The sequence below is a fragment of the Typopeltis vanoorti genome, chromosome 11, assembly GCF_054136105.1.
Source record: "Typopeltis vanoorti isolate ZY-2024b chromosome 11, IOZ_Tvanoo_1.0, whole genome shotgun sequence".
Classification (NCBI taxonomy): Eukaryota; Metazoa; Arthropoda; class Arachnida; order Uropygi; family Thelyphonidae; genus Typopeltis; species Typopeltis vanoorti.
In genome coordinates this window covers 108966540-108989603 of record NC_143559.1, presented here as the reverse complement: position 1 = coordinate 108989603, position 23064 = coordinate 108966540, and the positions used below count along the sequence as shown (strand labels likewise).

The 23064-nt window shown below is 34.9% G+C and overlaps 1 protein-coding gene across 1 annotated transcript in view; it reads right to left on the bottom strand.

The window, feature by feature from the left end:
• The window catches only part of LOC150101923 (uncharacterized), a 1001066-nt gene that overhangs the window by 153506 nt on the left and 824496 nt on the right, over positions 1–23064 (bottom strand). The window contains exons 122-130 of the mRNA XM_090399931.1: positions 19225–19299; positions 18441–18623; positions 15396–15470; positions 15067–15249; positions 8734–8808; positions 2893–3075; positions 2657–2728; positions 642–824; positions 278–346 (exon numbers count right to left, since the gene is read on the bottom strand). Coding sequence (XP_090256057.1) covers positions 278–346; positions 642–824; positions 2657–2728; positions 2893–3075; positions 8734–8808; positions 15067–15249; positions 15396–15470; positions 18441–18623; positions 19225–19299 — 1098 coding nt within the window. The remainder of the gene's footprint in view (positions 1–277; positions 347–641; positions 825–2656; positions 2729–2892; positions 3076–8733; positions 8809–15066; positions 15250–15395; positions 15471–18440; positions 18624–19224; positions 19300–23064) is intronic.

Sequence of the window (23064 nt, the reverse complement as noted above, 5' to 3'; positions counted from 1 at the left end):
TTTTGATCAAAACTATTGATGATTACTGACCAGCAGCATTCTTAAATAGTTCTAGAACACATGGTGACACACATGACCAAGTAATTTGCATATATGCTGCATAAAGGTTTCTTATTTAGTGGCTGGCATGTGTACTTTTGATTCTTGTAAGCAACTCACAAACTATATCACATAAAAATTAAAATTCCTTTTCATTTGAGAGCACTTAAAGCATTTTCTATGATGTCATATCATTAATCTAAATAATGCATGCATCAAATGAAGAATAAATAATTACCTTTGCAAGCATGGTCAACGCAGACAAAATTCTTTCCACAGTGTTCATTGGCTTCACACTCATACTGAACTGGAACATAATAACAACAATTAACTGAATATTCATTTTTGCTACATTTGAAATAATGAATAATTTTTCAAAGTAGTAAGTATTTTCTCTACATTTTTGATTGTAATTTGAGGAATGCTGGCACATTATGGAATACAGTAACCATGCAACCATATGTTTAAAAATGATTGTATTTATTTAGTAAAATATGGGTGATTTTTGGTTTTATTAGCAGTAAGTTTCTTCATTCTTTAATTTAAAACAAGATGCATTGCAAGAAAAATTTCTAATGAAAGTGTTTTATAATAACACCTACTTTTAAAACACTGCCTTGATGGGTCACCACTGTATCCTGGAATACATGAACAAATTGCTTGATGATCAGCTGGATAACACTGAGTATTAATGCCACAAATGCCACCTACACTGCATGGGTCACGACAGATACGGTTTAGGCAGATTTTATCAAATGGACAGTTGCTGCTAGAACGGCATCCAACTGTGAACAAAAAAATTGATTGATCACTTATAGCATTTTTTACCAGATCAGTATAAGCTTTTATATTGTATCTAAATTATCACACTTAAACACTTTAAAATTGAAAAAATTGTATTACTTTCATAAGTAATGTTTTAAATCAGACAGTGTGAAATAACTTATTCGATATCATTTGTTTGATGACGATGTTACTAGCTGTAATATAAAGTGGTGAGGAAGTAGAAATTAGCACATGCAAGAAAGTGGCAAAGGAAGCTAAGTAAAATTCCCAAAGCATTCTAACATTATTTGGATAGTAAAAGGGTAAGTAGAAGATTGACTTTAGTAGCTGGCATCAACTGAAAGTGTCAAAAAATGTTAATCAAGTAAATATTATGTTGGGTTGTAGATGCCCTTTCCACACACACACACTATTAGTAGGACAATCACAAACATGGCCTACTGGCCATGACATGTTCCAATACCCCTCAAAAAGGATGCAAAGTGTATAATTGAAATACCATTAAAATAAAACTAAACTGATATAAGCATAAGAAGAGTTAGTTATCTACATTTGACATTGCTGGACAATGTATGGTCACTCCCATCCCTCAGAGTTTTTGGAGTGAAGTTGCTACTGGAAGGAGGAGTGGTAAGGTTGCAGGTGCCCTTTCCACACGCTATTAGTAGGACAATCACAAACATCCATGCCCATGGCAGGATTCGAACCCACAGTCTCTCAACTAGAGTGGACCACTCGCCCAACCAGGCCAGTGCAAAAAGCATAAAATCAATGATATACTTCATCCATCCATCATGACCAGCCAATATGGATGAAATACCATATTTACTCAAATATAACTCACCCTCCTGTATATCTCGTGCCCCTGAGTTTACTTTGCTAAAAAAGAAATTAAAAAGTTCGCATATATCTCGCACATGAATAAAATTTAAAACGTTAATAGATAGTGAATGTTGTTATGGTATTTTCAGATATTTTGGAATTCTGCTGAAGAGAATCAGCATTTCAACTCAACAATCATTGGCTTGTCTTTGTTGTTGAGTCAAGCAATCTTTTGTTAATACTGCACCAATTATATGTAAGACTGGAAGTAGCAATAGCAAATAGTAGATTCTTGATAAGTCATTGCCATTTTCAGTTTTTTTAAATCATGGTGATTCTTAAATGATAAAAGGACAAGCAATAACGAAATTGTTTGTTTTAATTTAATTATAGAAGCACTGTTGCTAAAGATTCAAATATATCACATAATAAGGTGAGATTCATAATTCAGCATAAATTATGTTGATAATTAAAATTTAAATGTATTCATTTTATAAATAATGTGAGCAATTATAAATTATAACGAATACTGATAATTTAATTATAAATGTCAATTTAATTTTTTCCTGAAAAACTAGTTTCCAAAAATCCCTGCATTTTCAGAACATTCAGAATAAATACAGTATCACCAATCTTAAAATGGAGGGTGGTGGGTGTATGGAAAGAGCTGCCAGTGAGTAGCTTAAATGCACCAAATGAAATGAGTTCAAGGTGAGGTATGACTTGTGGAGTGACGAATAGAATAACCTAGGAGGACAGGTTGAAAGGAAGTGTGTTTGCAAGTATATCAGACAGGAGAGTGGTATGACTGAAATGTAAATAGTGAAGGGTGCCCACCGTGAGTTTTGTGAACCCTGGAGGCCCGAAATAATATTATTTCAAATATGATAATAGATTGCTATAGCCTTCTTACACTATCAATAAGTTTTATGAAAAAACATCTTTTAGAGTTTAATATTTAGTATGAGAGGTGAATATATGATATTCTCTGCTAGAAAGCTTTACTTACCAATACATTCAGACTTGGAACAGATCTGACCGACTGCACAATCAGTGTCTCTCCTACATGATGGATCAGGAACTGGAAGAGAAAAATAAAATAATTTTAATTTCACCACCAGAATTACATCATTACTACATAATTAAGCTGATGGGTTTTATATAAGCTGATCATTGTCATTATTAAAAATTAATCAGAAGTAAAATAGATAGCGAAATTTAACAAGTGGAATATCAGTTACTTACTTAATTCACATGTTCCTTTTGGATCCCCTGTATGACCTGTGGGACAACTACAGTGAGGACGATGGTTATGGGGTGTACAGAGAGCATTTCTACCACAGGCTCCACTTAACTGACAAACATCATGACATTTGCCATTGATGCAAGTTTTATCATAAGGACAATTGACATCTGAACGACAACCCACTAAAGAAAAATAAAACACTTTTTTTAAACACCATAAAATAAGCAAAACACTATTAATGAATGTGTAATTGGAGATACATTGCAAATGTAGTGTCTTCAGAACAAAATGCTCTAGCAGTAATTTATAATTTTTTAACTAAAGTGTACAGTGGTGTACACTTTAGTTAAAATATCAGACCACAACAAATTGGAAATATTTCGTTTACATTTTATTAAAATGATATTTATAAAAATGGCATATCATTAGAGCTATATACTCTAGCACATATATTTTTTTACAAAGAAATTTTCAAACTGACAGTGTTAATTACTGACAGGTGATGGATGCATAAATCTTCAAAAGATCAGAAGAAAAGGTTAGCAAAAATATTTGGAATTGCTAACAACACTGTTTGTTTTGATTCCAAGGAAATATTTATACTAAGTTGGCATTGAAACTTTTTTCTAGGACATTTTTTTCTCCATTTTCCTGACATCATGCAGTTGTATTTTGGATAGCTGTTTTGACTCTACCTATTTCATCCAGTTTCCACCCATACCTCTATTTTGTCCCACAATCTTTAATAATTTTTATCCTAGATAAAAACATGTTTATCCTATGGTAAATGTTATTTATAACTCATTATCTCTGACTTCTCTACATTATTAACTTTACTTGCCACTTTTGTACAGTATTATTATCTTGTACAGCACTTTTGACTCCATGGAGGCCTGGATAATAATAATTATTAACTTCTTGCTAATTTTATAAAGTGCTGTAACTTTCCCCCTGATGACCTACACTGAATTCTCTTACTTCCATTATCAATTGTTTTTTTGTTGATATGCATGAACTGATTATTATTATTATTATTATTATTATTCAGACCTCCAGGGAGTCAAGGATTCATCAAGGGAGGCCATACATCACCCATACCAGCTATCATCCCTTCTTTTAAACTCACTCACACTAGATGAATAGTGCGAATGCATTTAAGAGAAAGGATGACATTTGTTCATGGTTCTGTGAGAGAAAAATCTAGCTCTCACCCCTTTCTAAATCACACACAAACTCAACTTCCACAGATGCCTTGTCCTACCCTCCCACCTTCCATATAATGAGAATTTTATCAACCAATATTCTATAATGCCCATATCAAAAGTCTATGCACCTCTATCAATTCTTCTATCCACCAGTGACTGCAGTCCACATACTTTCAATCTCTCCTCATAATCTACATTCCATAATCCTGATACCATCTTTGTAACTCTTCTTTGCACCCTTCCCACAGCCTCTTAACCTCTCCCAACCCAGAAGACCAAATCTGTGCACAGTAGTCCAGGTGTGGTCATATCAAGGCATCACAATTATCCTCTGGGTTGTAATAGCAATTTTTTCTATGTGACCCTTGAATTTCAAATTCCTGTCTGCCTAACTCCAAGATCTCTAGCCTCATCAGTTAATCCAAGCATAATTCTGTCACTATAGCATGCTATTGCAGATCACAATAAACCAAAATGCATAACTTTAGACTTTTTAACATTGATTTCGTGGCCATTATCATTTGCCCACACTTTCAGCCTATTCAAATCTATATAAATACTGTATATCAGTAGCATCAGCTAACAACTGAAGATCTTTTGTCTGCCTTTCCCAATATTACTGATATATAGATTAAACAACAATAGTCCAAGGATTGATCCCCAGGGCACATGAACCTTAAATCTGGTAGATTCATACCCTCCATATACCACCTTCTGGTATATCGATGTTGTGAGTTTACATTCCAATTCCATATTCTCCAGTTTATGCAACAAACTTTCATATGGTATGGTAATGCCTGACCCAAGTCTAACAGTGTATCCATTCCCTTTATCCAACTGAGTTGTAACATTATTATAAAATATTAACAACTTACTCAGGCATGACCTCCCTTTAGTAAACCCATACTTTTGCTTGCAAAGTAAGCTTCTTTCTCCACCCATTTCTGTAAGCAAATTCTCTAAGATCTTCACAATCACACCAGAAATGCTGAGAGGTCAATAGACACACGTCAGTCTTGCACCACTCTTGTACAATAGGATTACCATTCTTTCCATTCCTGGGGAATCTTTTCTGAACTAAGATTGATATTATACAAATATGTGAAGGACCTAGCCAGTTCAGCTGAATATTCCTTTAGAATAATGCTGATATCCGATTTGTCTCTACTAATGAATTCTTATCCAGATTGTGCAATAGCTCTAGAACCTCCTTCTCATGTGTCTCTATCTCTTCATCCAATGTATTAGTAGCATTGTGTGCTATGATACATACACCCGATTGATAGACTATTGCATCTGCTTATGACAGAATAGATTACTGCCAGCATTTAGTAAAGTAATCTTTGTTACATTCTTTCTTTCTTTTACTTGCAGCATAATGATAAAATTCTTTTGGTTTGCCTTTAGCCTGCACAGTCAATTTCTTTTCATGCTTCAACTAAGCTTTCCATACAATAATCTTATATCTATAATTTTATACCTATTATATAAGATTATAAGATATCTCATTATAAATATTATTATTATTATTATTATTATTCAGGCATCCATGGAGTCAAAAGACTCATCGTGGGAGGTCCTTTCTAAGAAAAACAAGTCTATCTAGACTCACTGAGGGAGGTACGTCCTAGGAAACACAAAGTCTATCATACCACTCCTTAAATGCATTGACCGTTCTCGCTCTCACCACTCTATCAGGCAATGTATTCCATGGTTCAACCACCCTCCATCAAAGAAACCACTCCTCACCCTCTTTCTCACAGTTTCCTTTCGTAACTTCCAGGGATGGCTCCTTGTCATGACTCCCTCCCGCTGTTCAACCAAACGAAAGACCTCCCCAGTGTCAACCCTGTAACCACCTCTCAACAGTTTAAAAGTCTCAATCATATCACCTCTCCTTCTTCTATCCACCAAACTGTGAGATAGAAGATACACTCTCTCAGTCGATCCTCATAACTAACATTGTACAGTCCTGACACCATCTTTGTTTTATCTGCCTTTGTACCCTTTCCACAGTTAATTTATCCCCATCAAATTCTGGAGACCAGATCTGAGAACAATAGGCTAAGTGTGGTCTGATCAGGGTCTTATACAACAGAATGGTAACTCTTCTATCTCTGCAGGTCAGTGTCCTTCTCGGTATTGCAGCAATCCTCCGAGTTATCTTTACTATCTTTGCAATATGTCCCCTAAATTTCAGGTTTCTATCAATCATCAACCCCAGATCTCTTGTCTCCCCTACTTCCTCCAGTATAACTCCTCCCATAGAGTATGCAGCATCCCATCGATGTTTCCAAAACCTCAAGACCTTACATTTTGCTGCATTAAACCGACACCCCCATTCATTTGCCCATCTATCTAGCTTATTCAAATCCTCTTGCAGGGCTACCACACTATTACTAATAACCCTTCCCAGCTTTGCATCATCTGCAAACAACTGAATAATCCCTTGCAATCCATGGAAGTGTCATTGATATAAAGGTTAAACAATATAGGTCCCAGTACTGAGCCCTGTGGAACCCCACTTGTAACCTTCTGCCTCTTTGATATTGCTCCACCATACACAACTCTCTGATACCTATCAGACAGCCAATCCAGTCTTGAATCCAGTCATCCAGACAGTAAATATAGCTTATAATGAGAAATGTTACTTTAAAATCTGAAAAATGCTTTAATGTTTTAAATGCATTTTGAATACATTTTGTTTTAAATGTCATCTTTTATTATACCACATATTCAAAAGAATATAGTAATTTTATTACTGCAAATATTTCAACCAGAAATGAATTGGTCATCATCATCAGTGCATTAGCATAATCACAAAGTGAACTACAACAAATAAAGTTAATCCTATTAGAGAGAGCTAAGCCATGTACCACATGTCACCTAGTGGGTGGTTACAATAAAATAAGATTACAATTAAGGCCTAAATTTAAAATTAAGTGATTTGAAATAAAATTAAATTTAATTACATAATGAAATGACATAGCATTATATTAAATAAAAAAATAATAATATTTAAAATAGGAGGGGACATTATTGCATGCCCTTTATGAGGATGAGACTCTCTCAAATCCTGACGACAGAGAGACAGTCATTCTGATTTAAATTTGGGCAGTGTAGAAATGCTTCAGTACTCTCTTTAAATAACCACTCAAACCTAAACCTGCACCATATAAAAGGCAGTATTGGACCATAGGATATCGTAGCAAAGTGTTCACTCCATGATAAGTAAGGAGTAATGATGAGCAGGTCTTGCTCATCATTACTCCTTGCTTCTACATGTGAAGGTGCTCCTCATCATTGTTATAATCCAATGTGATGACTTCACAACTTGTGCAAAGTCACCCTTAAACATCAGTTCATCACCGTTACCACTCCAAGATTTCTCATCTCTACCTACTTCAAAACTTTTTCATTAAATGTATACTTTGCAATCTATTCTTGACTAACAAATTTCAGAACTCCTTACACTTTGCACAACTGAAATGGTAGTCCCACTTATTTGTCTACTCACAGATCTATTCAAATCCTCCTGTAAGGCTACAACATCTGCTTGACTCCTATTATTCTGCCCAATTTTGCATTATCTACAAACAGCTACATATCTCTGGTTGAACCTATTCCTATATGCTAATTATATATATTCTACTTCATTATTAAATTATGGAAACAACTACCATGCTAGAGTAAAAATTCAGTTTAATATAAACCAAAATAATCACTCGACATTTCGACCCTCACATTAAGGTCATCATCTAGTGTGTGTGTGTATATATATATATATATATATATACACAAAGAAGCAAGCTGGACTGCAATCTACATGGTATGCTAAAGTTACATTGATATGGTCAACTATTGACCTGACCTTAAAGATTGCAGAATCTGTAATGTGCGGGTGTGTGTGTGTGTGCGTGCATAGACACAGCGCCTCACATTTATGGATTAAACTGGACAGAACTGTTCGGACTCTCCCAGGATAGACAGAAGTGGAAAAGAGTTCATTCAGCCTCATCATCATCTACATAGATTCATATTTGTGAATTTAGGGACACAAAACACACGTGTTGAAAGGATTATTTTACTGATCAATAATAAAATAATACCTTGACGTTTTGACCCCTGTATTGAGGTCATCATCAGAAGGATACATGTGTATAAGAACCAAGCTACATGCTGTTGCACTCTAATCACTTAATCACTAGAGGGCAGGCTAAGAAATAAGATTAGTTAAAAAGGTAGATGTAATTTACCTGTTTAGAGTGCAACAGCATGCAGCTTGGTTCTTATACACATGTATCCTTCTGATGATGACCACAATACAGGGGTCGAAACGTCAAGTTATTATTTTATTATTAATCAGTAAAATAATCCTTTCAACACGTGTGTTTTGTGTCCCTAAATTCACAAATATGAATGCTGATCACAGTGTAACCTTAAAAGAAAGGATCCACATAGATGATGGAAGAGAGAAGAAGAATGCTTTCAAAAATATTTTATTCGTTTTAATGTAATCACTAAATACAAAATTAATCAAAAGACAGAAATTTATTAGTTTTCAAGAACTTATGATGATTTCAGTAAGATAATCTTCAAAAAAATAATAAATGTGAATGACAATTTTAAACTTACCTAAACATCTGAAATTCTGACATATCTGTCCAAGAGAACAATTTCTATCAAGAGTACATTCATAAAGGACATCAACTAAGAAGAAAAAGAAAAGAAAAGTTCAAATATTCTACTTTTTGTAATTTTATTTCCTTTTAAGGAAATAAAGTTGTTTTTAATGTTTTTAAACATTCAAAAACTGTTCTCCATTTCTCACATTCCCAAATTAAAATTACACAATTATCAAAAAAGCATGCATTCTTTACATTATTTAAATTAAGGGGATATTAAATCCCACCTTGTTTTAAAACCAAATAAGAAACTCAAAGATTGGAATCAGAGAGTTTCATGCCGAATATAGTATAATAAACTATAAAAGTATCAGCGATTACTAGCGTGAGCCAATGCAAGTAGTCCTAGTACGTAGCAAACACGGGAAACTCGCAGCAAAGGTGGTAAAGTTCTGATCGCTATTCTTGGTATTTTCCATAATGTAAAAACACATTTCCTAGGAAATGTAAGCTGTTATTACATTATGGTGGGAGGTCACTCCGGTTTCCTCAATAAAGGCCAGTTTCAGCCTTTATTGAGGCTTCATTAGTGAGTAGCTAGATCAAATTGATACCAAAGGGTATAGCGAAAAGAACTTATATACTCTGCTATACGAGTTGTCAAAAAGATGTACCCATTAAGTTATTTAAATATAAAGAGCCAATAGGCTTCATTTCGGCAATATATAAACATTATTTAAATTAAGGGGATATTAAATCCCACCTTGTTTTAAAACCGAATAAGAAACTCAAAGATTGGAATCAGAGAGTTTCATGCCGAATATAGTATAATAAACTATAAAAGTATCGGCAATTACTAGCGTGAGCCAATGCAAGTAGTCCTAGTACGTAATACAAACACAGGAAACACGGGAAAGTAAAAAAAAATGCATTCTTTACTTTCTTAACTTATTGACATATTAAAGGACACCAGAAAAATTAATTCTGGCAGAAAGGCTTATATATTGGCTATTCATAATATTATTTTTCAGGAAATTACAATATATACTAAATATTAATTATAATAACTTTAATTAATACTTCCAATATTTCAGCAGTATTACATTGCCATCATCATCAGAGATCACAAAACAATGATGTATTATTTCAGAAAAATTAATGCAGTTTAGATATGCTTGTTGGTAGATATATAACTTTTCTATACTTGCAATATCGTTTTGATATGGAAAGGATTGCAAAGGAATGGAAAGAAAATATTAAAAGTTATCCACATAGCAATAGTATTATTTCCTTGTGTAGTATTATATCCAGGAAATTACAGGAGCATTGCAGGTGGCCCAACTCACTACTACAGATCACACACCACTTCACCTTACACACCAGTATCAATGCACTTACTACACACTTTGGCAGCAACATTTCACTCATTTACAGCTCTCTATGCAAATATGTGCTTTATACTCTCTTATTCACATGATCCATGTACAGTGTCCAAGGACAGATAGCCACTCATTCCACTTATTACTCTATGCAACATTTTCCTCACATCTATCTCATGTGCTCCATTTCATATGGCTCAATTACATCAATTCTTCTTCTCCTATCTACTCTGTAAAGAGATATTCTTAGTCATTTGCCTTTGGACTCTTTAATGTTTCCTTATTAGCTAAACTTCTAGATGATCAGATTCGTGTACCGAAATCCATGACTCATAGAATGGCTCTATTACTTCCTCATCCTTATTTATCAGTCTCCTTTCATTATGCAGTAATTTTATGAGTAACTTTTGCAACTTTTAAATATGCTTAAGGGTCAAAGCTGTATAACTGAGAGGAGACCTCCACATAGCCTTTAAAGGAATGCAGAGAACCGACCAGGGCTTCTGACCTAATGTCCAATCCTCACCTTCTCGTGGTGCACCCTGTTGGGTATCTACTTTGATACTGAACGAACGAGGATGGGCTGGCAATTTGGGATTTAGCCGACCAAATTGTATTCTTATTGGTTAAACCAAAATAAAAAATGATGGTACAACACGACAAAATTTCATGCCGGCTGGGGCGTCGCCCGGTTAAACAAGACCCCCGTTGTTTTCGCCAGGGAACCAGGGCGAACAGCGAAAAGTCAGCTACTGGAACAAATCTGAAAACAAACCCCAACTCAACATCACCACAGTTAAAGATCGGTACTATCAATGTAAGAAGCCTGAATGGAAAAGAAATGCAGCTAGCTGAGGAATTAGATAAGTACCAGATCGACATAATAGGGGTGACTGAAACAAAAAAGACCAAAACTGGTGAGATCTTTCTGAGCAATAAATACAAAATGTTATATTCAAGCAATGACAATCAAGGAAAAGAAGGAGTAGCCATAGTATTCAACACAAAATACGAGGCTAATCTTCTTGAATGGCAGTCAGTCTCAAGTAGAGTAATGTGGGCAAATATGAGAATGGGGAACTGGACAATGAGACTTATTTGTGCCTATGGTCCCACAGAAGGTTCTACTAAGGTAGAAGTGGAGGAATTTTTTGAGGCTTTAGAAAAAGCAACTGACACAATGAAAAAGGAAAAGTTGGTCCTTGTTGGGGATCTAAATAGCAGAGTAGGAAATGATTGTGAGACATACAAAAATATTTTGGGAAAATTTGGAGAAAAGAGCAAAGCTAATAATAATGGCAAATATCTGTTGGATTTCTGCTCAGGACATGGACTGGTTATTACTAACACCATGTTCCAACATAAAAATGTGCACAAATTCACATGGAGAGAAGAGGCTAGGAATAAGAAAAGTCTCATTGACTATGTTATTGTTGATAGTGATGTTTTCTCCCTGGTGCAGGACACCAGAGTGTACAGAGGATTTGAAATTGGAAGTGATCACTATTTAGTCTTGAGCAGGATAAAATTGAATTTCATATTGAAAAGAATAACATGTAAGAAAGTTTTAAAGCGAATAAAAGTTGAGCAGCTCTCAGATGTGAACTGTAGACTAAAATACAGAAATATTATTGAAAAGAAAATGAAAGAGTTTGAGAACAGGAATCAAACCTTGGAGATTCAGTGGCAAACTCTGAAGGAAACATTGATTGATTCTGTCAGAGAGGCATGTGGTGAGGTTGTGTGCAAGGATAAAAAAATCAGAACTCCCTGGTGGACACAGGAATTTAAAGAGGCAGTGAAGGAAAAGGAAAAGCATATCAAAAATTCCTGTCAAATAAGTCAGCTTGTGCTCTTAGAGAATACAGAGACAAATGCAAGAATGCTAAACACTGTGTAAAACTAGCTAAACAAAAGTCATGGGAGGACTTTGGCAAGAATATAGAAAATAAATATCAAGAAGGTGGCAAAATATTCTGGAGGTTGTTGAAGAAGCTTAGGAATGGAGGAAAGAGTGCTGTAAAAGGAATTAGAGATGATAAAGGTGAAATGAAAACAGGAGAAAAAGATATCCTTGTAGTATGGAGTAATTACTTTGAAAAACTGCTAAATGAAACAAGCAGTGATGACAGCACAGTGGTAAAAAACACTGACCAGGCATGCAGTCAGGAATACATATCCATACTTGAAGTAGAAAAAGCCATCAAAGGCTTGAAATGTGGAAAGGCAGCAGGAGTAGATGATATTCGACCAGAAATGCTGAAGTATGGTGGTATAAGAATCTTACAGTGGCTGCACTGCATAGTTCAGAAAGCCTGGACAGAGGGACGAATTCCCAATGATTGGAGTAGAGCTCTCATAGTACCCATATATAAAAAGGGAAATAAAACTGAATGTGAGAATTACAGAGGTATTTCCCTACTGAGTGTTCCTGGCAAGATCTATGCAAGTATACTTGAGAAACGGTTGAGAAGAATTGTGGAAGAAAAGCTTGATGAAGAACAAGCTGGATTCAGGCCAAATAGAGGCTGTCAGGATCAGATCTTCACTTTACGACAAATAGTCAAAAAGCATGGGAATATAACAAAGATCTGTATTTAAGTTTTGTCGATTTGGAAAAGGCATATGACAAGGTGCCAAGAGAGAAGCTATTCAATACGCTGCAGTTATATGGTGTCAATGGGGCATTATATCAAGCAATACTTAGTCTTTATTTGAGTTGTGAGTTAGCAGTTAGAATTGAAGGAAGTACAGGAAGATGGTTTAATGTTAAATCTGGTGTGAGACAGGGATGTACATTATCCCCTCTGTTATTCATTATCTATATGGATCACATTAGGAAGGAAAGTGGTATTAAACCTGATATCAAAATTGGAGATGTTAATGTCAGCTCTTTGCTTTATGCGGATGATGTTATACTTCTAAATAAATCCGCTACAAGTCTGCAAGATTCTCTGACTAAATTGAATAGCTGTTGTAATAGATATGGTATGAAGGTCAGCAATAAAAAGACAAAGACAATGAAAATAGGCAGAATCATTGAAAATGTCAACTGTGTTGTGAATGGAGAACCTGTGGAACAAGTAAAACATTTCAGCTACTTAGGCACAATTTTTACTGAAGATGGTAAACTAAATAAATAAATAGACAACAGAATCAGCAAAGCTGGTATCATGGGAAGTCAATTGAATAAATTCATATGGAATAAGAAAGAAATTAGTCGGAACACTAAATTAGCTGTATACAAGACTGTGTTCAAACCAATTTTAACTTATGGATCTGAGAGCTGGGTCAGAAGTAAAACACTTGACCAAAGACTAGAGACCGCAGATATGAGAGTCCTGAGAAAGATTAGAGGCGTGAACAGATGGCATCAATGGCAATATCATATTAAAAATGAGGATATTAGGAAAGAACTTGACATTGTCAGCATCCAGGAATGCGTTAGCAGAGCTAATCTCAGATGGTATGGTCACTTAAATAGAATGGGAGAGGAAAGATTAGCAAAACAAGTGTTCTCTGCCAGGTTGGCAGGAAAACGACCCAGAGGAAGACCAAGATATAGGTGGATTGATACGGTACAAAGTGCCTTAGACAATAGAAATATAAGATCTGATAATGTTGGAGTCTTGACAAGTAACAGACTGATTTGGAGGAAAATTGTAGATAGGAAGTTAGTAATGATGTAATTTTTTCATGTAGTACTGTCATATCCTGTACACCCCTTGAGGGTACATGGCAGGAATTTGATGATGATGATGATGATGTCCTCTGAATCCCCCAATGTGACCTTACACTTTGGCCATAGGAAATGGGATGCTTAGCAATACTGAAATCACATTTTTATTTATATGCCATGGCATATAAATGCAACACCCAGTTTATAAACTAAACAATAGGCACTGTGACTACTGGTCACCATTCTCCTGCTACCTCATACACAACATAAATTAAAGATGCCAAGAAATCATGTTCTTCATTTCATCCTTTATCCAAGTGTAAGCAAACAAAGTTTGCACCTGAAGTAACTTGATGACTGAGCTACTTGTATACAGATGCTAATGACTTCACATCAGTTGCTGTAGTATTCCATAATGCAATGCACATATCCTTACAGACATGTATAATGCTATGCTTTATGGAAAGGGCCACTACCCAGACTGGTATGAGACCTCAATAAAGGTTGAATGAATACTTAACCGGTACTTAATATTATTATTAGCCTTGACCTTTTCTCCAAATTTTCCCAAAATGTTCATATATGCCTGGTGGGGCTTATTTTGCACTATGCTGTTTAGATCTCCAACAAGGACAGCTTCCATTTTCTTTATGTCAGCTACCTGCTCTAATGACTCAAAAAATTCTTTGACCTCTTCCTTAGAAGAACCTTCTGTGGGACCATAGGTAGAAATAAGTTTCATTGCCCATTTCTCCATTCTGAAGTATGCTCACATCACTTTGCTTGAAACTGCCTTCCAACCAAGAAGTTTATATTCAATATTTGGTGTTGAATGCTATTGCTACTCCTTTGTTTCCTTGATTACTTTTTCATCTAACAAATATTACCAGCTTCTATATCTATTGGTAAACAATGGATTTGTTCAGACCAAGACATTTTATCACTATCGTTTTCCCCCCCTGATGAAAAGCCACAGAGTCTTGTTAACATGGTCAAGATGCTGTGTGAAAGAGAAAGAGAGAGAGAGAGATGTAGAATGGGAAGATTGAGGAGGTTTGACTAAATCCTGTCCCATGACATGACACTGTTACAAGTTGTGTTTCAACACAATTTTTACCATGTACTTTACTTTTGCATACCACAAGTGAGTGTTGGGTTAATTGTGATGTATCTTGACATTCCTAAATAAACTTTTGGGAGAAAAAAAATTTATATATAAATATATATTATTTATATATATTTATATATATATATAAATATAAATTTAGTTAAAAATTATGCTTACTTCTGTTACAGAGAACATGAGCATTGCCAGTATAGTCTGGCTGGCAAGTACATTCCCTGTCATGATTCATTGGTGTACATATAGCATTATGTCCACAAGCACCAAATATACTGCATGGATTTTGGCAAATTCTATTAATACAAGATTCGGTAAAGCGGCAGTTGGCATCATTTCTACAACCCTCTAAAAATAAAGAAATAAGACAGACATTTTCTTAGGTGTCACAAATTTTATAATTTGATTGCATTTTATAATTTGATAACTGCAGATAAACAATAGAATATAAATCAATTATACAAATTACAAGAGATATATACATAAACACTTACTAATGCATTTCCTGTTTTCACAGATTTTATCAACTGGACATTCCAAATCATGGTCACATTCTCCAAGATCATACACTAAAAAATAAAAATTTGTGTATTTAGAAAATAGACTTAAAATGGAGGAGCAAAAATACTAATTAAATGAAATCAAACTAGAAACTAAGTTTGTCACATCTGTACATAATGTGCTTACTGAGAAAAATTAAATCTAATATTATCATCATCATCATCATCATCAAATTCCTGCCATGTACCCTCAAGGGGTGTACAGGATATGACAGTACTACATGAAAAAATTACATCATTACTAACTTCCTATCTAATATTAACAAAATTTATAGATTTAAATAACATTGCAATTATATTAATTCATAACTAATTTGCAGGAATGCAAAAAAAAGCAAATGCAAAGTGAAAGGAATCCAAAATTTGAAGAACAAGGTAATAAGGATGAAGTATATGTATAACGAGATTAGACATTTTGATGTTAAAGATGAAAGGGTATGAAAGAAAGTAGAGAAAAAATGGCAATGAATGATTCGAAAGTGGCAATGCATGAAGATTCCATTATTAAAGGTCTGGAGAATGAGAGGGAGCATAAAGTCTGTTTCACAGGAAGGAGGATGAACAGGGTGATATGATATGATTTGGATATGAGAAGTAAACAAGCAAGAGAACTAGTGGTGGTTGTGAGAACAAATGATTTGGTCAGACAGAAGAAGAATGTAAAGATGGATAGTAGGCAGTTATTGAGGAGAGTGAAAGATTACAGTGTGGTAGGAAAGGTTGCCAGTGTGTTGCTGGATATGACAAGTTGAGATGGTGAATAAGAATCATGAATAGCATGTTGGCAGAGTCATCTACGGAGAAAGGGGATACGGTTTGGTAACATCTGGTATGCTTTCAAGAAAAGAATGGAACTGTACAAAAGTGATGGATTACATTTAAACGAATTTGGTGTAAGTCAGCTGAAGAGACTGTTGTTACTAGAATTCAGTTTAATGAGTGATGTGAACAAAAGATCAAAGAAAGTAAGAGGTGATGTGAAAGATCAGGAGAGTGAAACAGGTGAGACTGAAATGCTTGTGAATAGAGAAAATAGCAGGGCAAGAGAACAGGAATGGATAGAGAAATGGGAAAGCAGTAGTGAATGCATGTATGGGAATGGTCAGCATTGTAATGGGATTGTCTGTGATCTAAGGGGAGTAGTTGAGTTCATTGATAGGGAGCAAGCAAGAGATATATGAGGAATTAAGTAAACCCACTGTCAATAAGCAATAGGACTTGATGACACATGTCGGGAATTGTTTTGCACGTTTATTGTACAAAAAGGACTTCTCATTACCATGCTGATGAAGTTTGAATTTTCAAAGATGTAGTGAATAATCCCGATGATGATTTCAATTGGATATTGTATTTACAGAGAAGTTCCTCATCTGCAGATAAATATCTTCAAGGAAGATATTTCACAAAGTAAGGTTTCTGAATTTCATTTGAAACTGATGAGAAATGTCATCAGTTTTGAATGAATGAAATTTGGGTAACGTGGCAGTACCAGTTCAAGTGCACAGTAGAGAAGATGAACTACTTTTACCACTTGAAAATCCATCTGCAGTGTACTCTACATTTCTAACTGATGACATAATGGAATTTATGGCAAGAGAAACTAACAGATATGCAGAATCAGTGCTTATCTATAACTCAGGATTGTGAAACTCCAGGTAGACAAGTGAATTCCAAAAATTAAACTTAAGAAGAAAATTATTTATGTATATATTATACTACTATGTAAAAAAACACTTATCATTAGTAAATAAATGATTATCAAAAATTAAAGTGAAATATATAAAAAAAAGAGAAAGAAATACACATCACAAGCTCAATAAATCATACAAGATGATTTGCTCCTCCATCAACCTACATGTATGTCTCACACCCACACGAATCACCTGGATCAGCATTATTAGATCACAGGATAAGCCACTTCCTATAGTTATTTACTGAGCTAGCAATGTATACAGTTGCTGTTTCTTATTGGTTAGTGATTTATATTTCGCAAACAAATTCCTTTCCATCTATTCATAAGTTTTTTTTTTTTAAATTATGCCCATCATAAATGCAAATATGAAAGTCTAGAGTTTATAGGATCATATATTCTTTACTCCACTCCCAGATACTTATAACACAAGTGCACATATAATATCACAGATGTAAATTATTCATAATCCATTTTACATATAAAAATACTTTCACAGTACTGAAAGTATTTTTATTCATGCCTATTCTTTCTATGTCCTCCCATGATGAGTCCTTGGACTCCATGGAGGTGTTCCAAGATCCCCACGGAGAGTCAAAGACTCATTGTGGAAGGTCCCTTTGTCACACACACACACACACATCTCATCATACCATGCCTTATTCTTTATATCATTTAATAAATCTTTTCATAAATTAATCCTATTCTTTACATCATTTAGTAAATCAAGTATAGTAACTAATAATTAAATATATCATTCTCTTTAATTATTGTTTTTTAATATAGTCTGAAAAGAACATTATTTTTCACCCCCCCCCCACTATGCAGGATTAGTTACAATCAAAGAAATCATCATGAAAAGTAGCTTGTCTGATACACACATAGGAACAAAATTGCTAGTAATTCCGCTCACTTTGCCAGATGGTTAAGTTTGTGGCGAGAGAGCTATGATCATCCTGACATGAGCATGTTAACAGGAGTCTTGTAACAGGACAAGTACCAAAGGAGTGGAAAGAGGATAAAATTGCACTCTTCACAAAGGTGATTATAAGACTGAGGCCGCAAAAGTTAGGCAAATCTATGTGACTGGAGTTATGGTTAAGATGCTGGAGAAGTTCAGTGAGCGTACATATAACAGTTATTTAATCAGTTATAAATTAATTCTCATTAATATCTATATAAAATAACTGATTAGTAAGTCTAGCTGATTTTGCTATAAGATTTTGCTATTTTCACTTCTCAAAACCACTAAATAAAAATCATTATTGCTACATGATATTTTCACTTACCAAATTCACATGCAATATATGGATCTCCACGGAAATTGAGTGGACACGTACATACTGGTCTGTGATTCAATGGCTGACAGTCAGCATTCTTTCCACAACTGTTGGGCAGTAAGCATGGATTCTGACATTGATGATTCACACAAGCACGACTGTGTGGACAGTTATTGTCATGACGACAGCCAGCTAAAAAAAATTATTTTTTTGTTTTAATGGGACAAAACTCTACAATATTGTAAAAAATATTTAAGATGGAATCATTTTATTTAGTGATTCCCATTTATAGGAGTCGGAATACATCAGCACTGTGGATGAACTAAGGATTAGATCCAAAAATCCTGTTCACGATACCAAACAGTGAACTTTTTCATGGCACTTCAGGCCTCTAATAAGTAAGATAGTGGTCTCACAGTGGGTGATGAAATTAATCTACTAAAAATAAACATAAACATTCATGCAACTGGGATTTTAATCCATGTTGAAGTGAATTGGATTGGCTAAGTGAATCCAATTCACTTAGCCAGTCAGGCTGAGCAATGTAATAAAATAATTATTTATTAAAAGAAGTGACATTTCAATTATATATCATGACCATTTAGTGGAACTACCACTGGTAGTTCTGCTAAATGCTTAATAAATAATTATTGATGATGCAAATAATTTCATCTTCAATTTTTTTCATGTGATATTTTTCATTGTATAAGAAGGAATGATCAAAAATGCTGCTACATTTACTATAATTACCTTTAAATCTTGATTGAATAAATAAATTACAGAAATATCTTACCAATGCATCTGCTATTTTCACAAATAAATTCTACTGAGCATTCTGGATCTCGCTGACATTCTGGAGGAGCTGAATCTATTAAAAAAACAAAGGAAATTATTTCAGTTTTCTTAAGAATGTCCTCCCATGATGAGTCCTTGGACTCCATGGAGGTGTTCCAAGATCCCCATGGAGAGTCAAAGCCTCATTGTGGAAGGTCTCTTTGTCACACACACACACACACACACACACACACACACACACACACACACACACACACACACACACACACACAATCTCATCATACCATGCCTTAAATATATCCAAATTCTCTCACAACTTTTTACGCAAAAAAAACCTGCTTCTCACTCCCTTGCTCACACCCTCCTTTATACAGCTTCCAGGGATGACCTCTTGTTCTTCCCCCATCTCCTATCATTTTATGAAAAACCTCTTAAATATTAATCCTATAACAACCCCTTACCAACTTGTATGTCTCTTTCATATCACCCCCTCTTCCTTCTATACACTAGACTGCAAATTGCATCTTCTCAACCTTTCTTCATACTCAACTCCTAACTCAATAACATAGATCTGTTCCAGATGACTGATGTTTAATTTATTAATTTACATGTTGACAATACAGTTCAAAGTTGTTTGACAACAGATATTCAGATGTTTTTAGAAATAATACAAAATTTGCGTGATTAATAGCAGAGAATTCTGATGTCAAAAGAAAGATCATTCTTCCTCCAAGAGAAGAAGGACAAGCCTTACTTTTGATAACACCCAAATATCTACAGATGGCTAGATTTCTCTTATTAATAACTTGACATATAGGAATGAAAGATCGGCAGCTGTGCATAGTGATAAAGATCTAGACTATGTTAAGTTCCGTGAGCTAGAGCAATCAGGAGTTGCAGAGCTCACTATTATTATTGTTATTAAGGGCAACTCCAAGGAGTCCTTAGACTCATCAAGGGAGACCCGAAACATCATGTCAAGAACTATCCAACATTTGTGCAGTATCATACTTTGCTTTGAACCCATTCACAGCCATGGTACCCACAACAGATTCTGGCAACTATTCCACTCATATACTCTCCAAGCAAAAAAACCTAGTTCTAACACCCTTGCTAACTACCCTCTTACTCAGTTTCCATGGATGGCTCCCAGCTCTCCCACCAACACTGTTTTGAAAAATTTCCTCTGAATTATTCTTGTAAAAACCACTCAGTAATTTGTATGTCTCAATCATATCGCCCCTTTTCTGCCTATCAACCAATTTCTGTAATTCACAAATCTTCAACATATTCTTAGGGTTCATTTCATAGGCATGCTACAATCTTGGTCACTTGTCTCTGGATCCTCTCCTCCTCACTACCAAGAAAAAACCCTGGCACCCAGATCTACATGCAGTAGTCAAGATGGAATCTTATCAAGACTCGATAAAGAGAAACAATAACCTGCTTGTCTCTGCTCGTCAAAGTATTTTTCAGTAACCAAGTGATCTGATGAGCTGCTTTAGCCACTTTTACTATGTGTCCTATAAACTTTAACTCCCTATCCACTAACACTCCCTAGTGTCTGGCTTCATCAATTTCCCGGAGTACAGTTCCACCAATGTGGAATACAGCTGGTAATCTTTTCACGACAAAAATGCATAACCTTACACATTAAACTGACATCCGTTCTCCTTTGCCCAGTCTGCCAATCTATCCAAATCATCCTGCAGAACTTTGGCATCATCTGTATTAACTATTGCTCTACCCAACTTTGCATCATCGACAAATAACTGAACAGTTCCTTTCAGATCCTTTCCTATATCGTTAATGAACAAATTAAACAGCAGCGATCCAAGAACAGAACCCTGCAGCACACCACTATCTATTGTAGTATCTTTATATATATCTTTATATAATATATATACACTTGGGTCTCTTTTTATGCAGATTTGAAGTTATGCGGTGCATGCCCACAGATACGAGACCTTTTGACACTTCTGCGCATTTCAACAGAAGGAGAATCCATTCCGATAACAGGGTAATCCAGCATTTCCCACAATGGAAACACTTCACAAATCCTGAAATTTTCATGGAACACCTTGGTTATTTTGTAATGTATTCATTAATAATTAATTGTTTTTCCTGATTTTTTATTATTAATTATTAATTTATAATTAATTAAATTTGGCCCAATGGAGAAAAAAAGCACTGAAGAAAAGCGATTTCTTTGGAAATGAAAATTGCAATTTTAGATCGCTTAGCAAAAGGAGAGGGATCTACGGTGATTGGTAAATATTTTAATTTAGGCGAATCTACTATAAGAGCAATTAAAAAGAATTAAGTTGCAATAAGAAAATCTGTCATTTCTGGCACAAAACTAAGTGCCAAATTATTATCGTATTCAAGAGATGCTTTATTAGAAAACACGGAACGAGCACTCGTAATTTGAATTGAAGAATTAACTCAAAGGGGAATTCCTATAAGTGGTTATTTAATTAAAGAAAAAGCTCTTCGGGTTTTATGAAAAGATGAAGCAATTGGAGCCATCTACTTCCGCTTCCCAGGCTGATAAAGAATTTTCGGCTAATAAAGGATGGTAAACCGGGTTTTTAAAAAGTAATGCACCTTATAACGTGAAGATTACAGGCGAGGTTGCAGCAGCAGATGAAGAAGCAGCCAAAAAAATTTTAAGGGAAGTTAGCTAAAATTATTGACGATGGTGGATATTGTCCCGATCAAGTGTTTAACGCTGACGAAACAGGATTGTTTTGGAAGAAAATGCCTAGTCGAACTTACATCGCAAAGTCTGAGAAAAAAACAAGTGGGTTTAAAGCAAGCAAAGATCGAGTAATGTTGTTACTTTGTATCGATGCATCAGGAGATCGAATGTTATAACCCTCCTAGTAAATTGATTTCTAAGACCACGTGCTCTAAAAGGCAAAGTTCTAAAACAGCTGCCGGTACATTGGATGGCTAATACAAAGGCCTGGGTAACAACTGCTGTATTTACTGAATGGTTCAATAATTGCTTTGTACCAGAAGTGAAAATATACATGTAGCAAAAAGCTCTCGATTTTAAAGTTTTATTAATTGTTGGCAATGCACCAAGTCATCCGCATTTAGAACATACAAATGTGCAGGTGATGTTTTTTCCACCCAATAGAACAAGCATTATTCAGCCATTAGATCAAGGCATAATTGCTACTTTTAAAAAAATATTACATTAAGCACACTTTTCAATTTATATTGGATAAACTAGAAAATGAATCATTAACAGTAACTGACGTTTGGAAAAAATTTTCTATTTCGGACTGCTTAAATCATGTTGCATCTGCTATCGCTGAAGTAAGACCACAAATTTTAAATGCTTGCTGGAAAGCAGCTTGGCTGCAAACAGTGCAACCATGCAGATATCTTGTGGATAATGCCTTAAGTGACGATGATATTATTGGATATCGATTAACTTTAGATATCATCGAAGATCCAGAAAACGATAGTGAAGCGGAAGAAAAACCTGCAAATATAATTCGAGAAAGTCTTGAACTGCAATAAATTGGAAAATCATTTTCTTGTTAATGACACAAATTCTGAATGAGCCTTTAAATTCCAACGTGAGCTGCAAATATAATTCGAGAAAGTCTTGAACTGCAATAAATTGGAAAATCATTTTCTTGTTAATGACACAAATTCTGAATGAGCCTTTAAATTCCAACGTGAGCTGAAGAACTGTATGTCTGGATATTGCGAGCTGCATAAAAAATTAGTGAAATCACCATCACAAAGTTTAATCACTGATTACATTGTCAGAAGAAAAAATCAGCACAGAAAGAGGGTGAAGCTAATTCCGTTTGTGAAG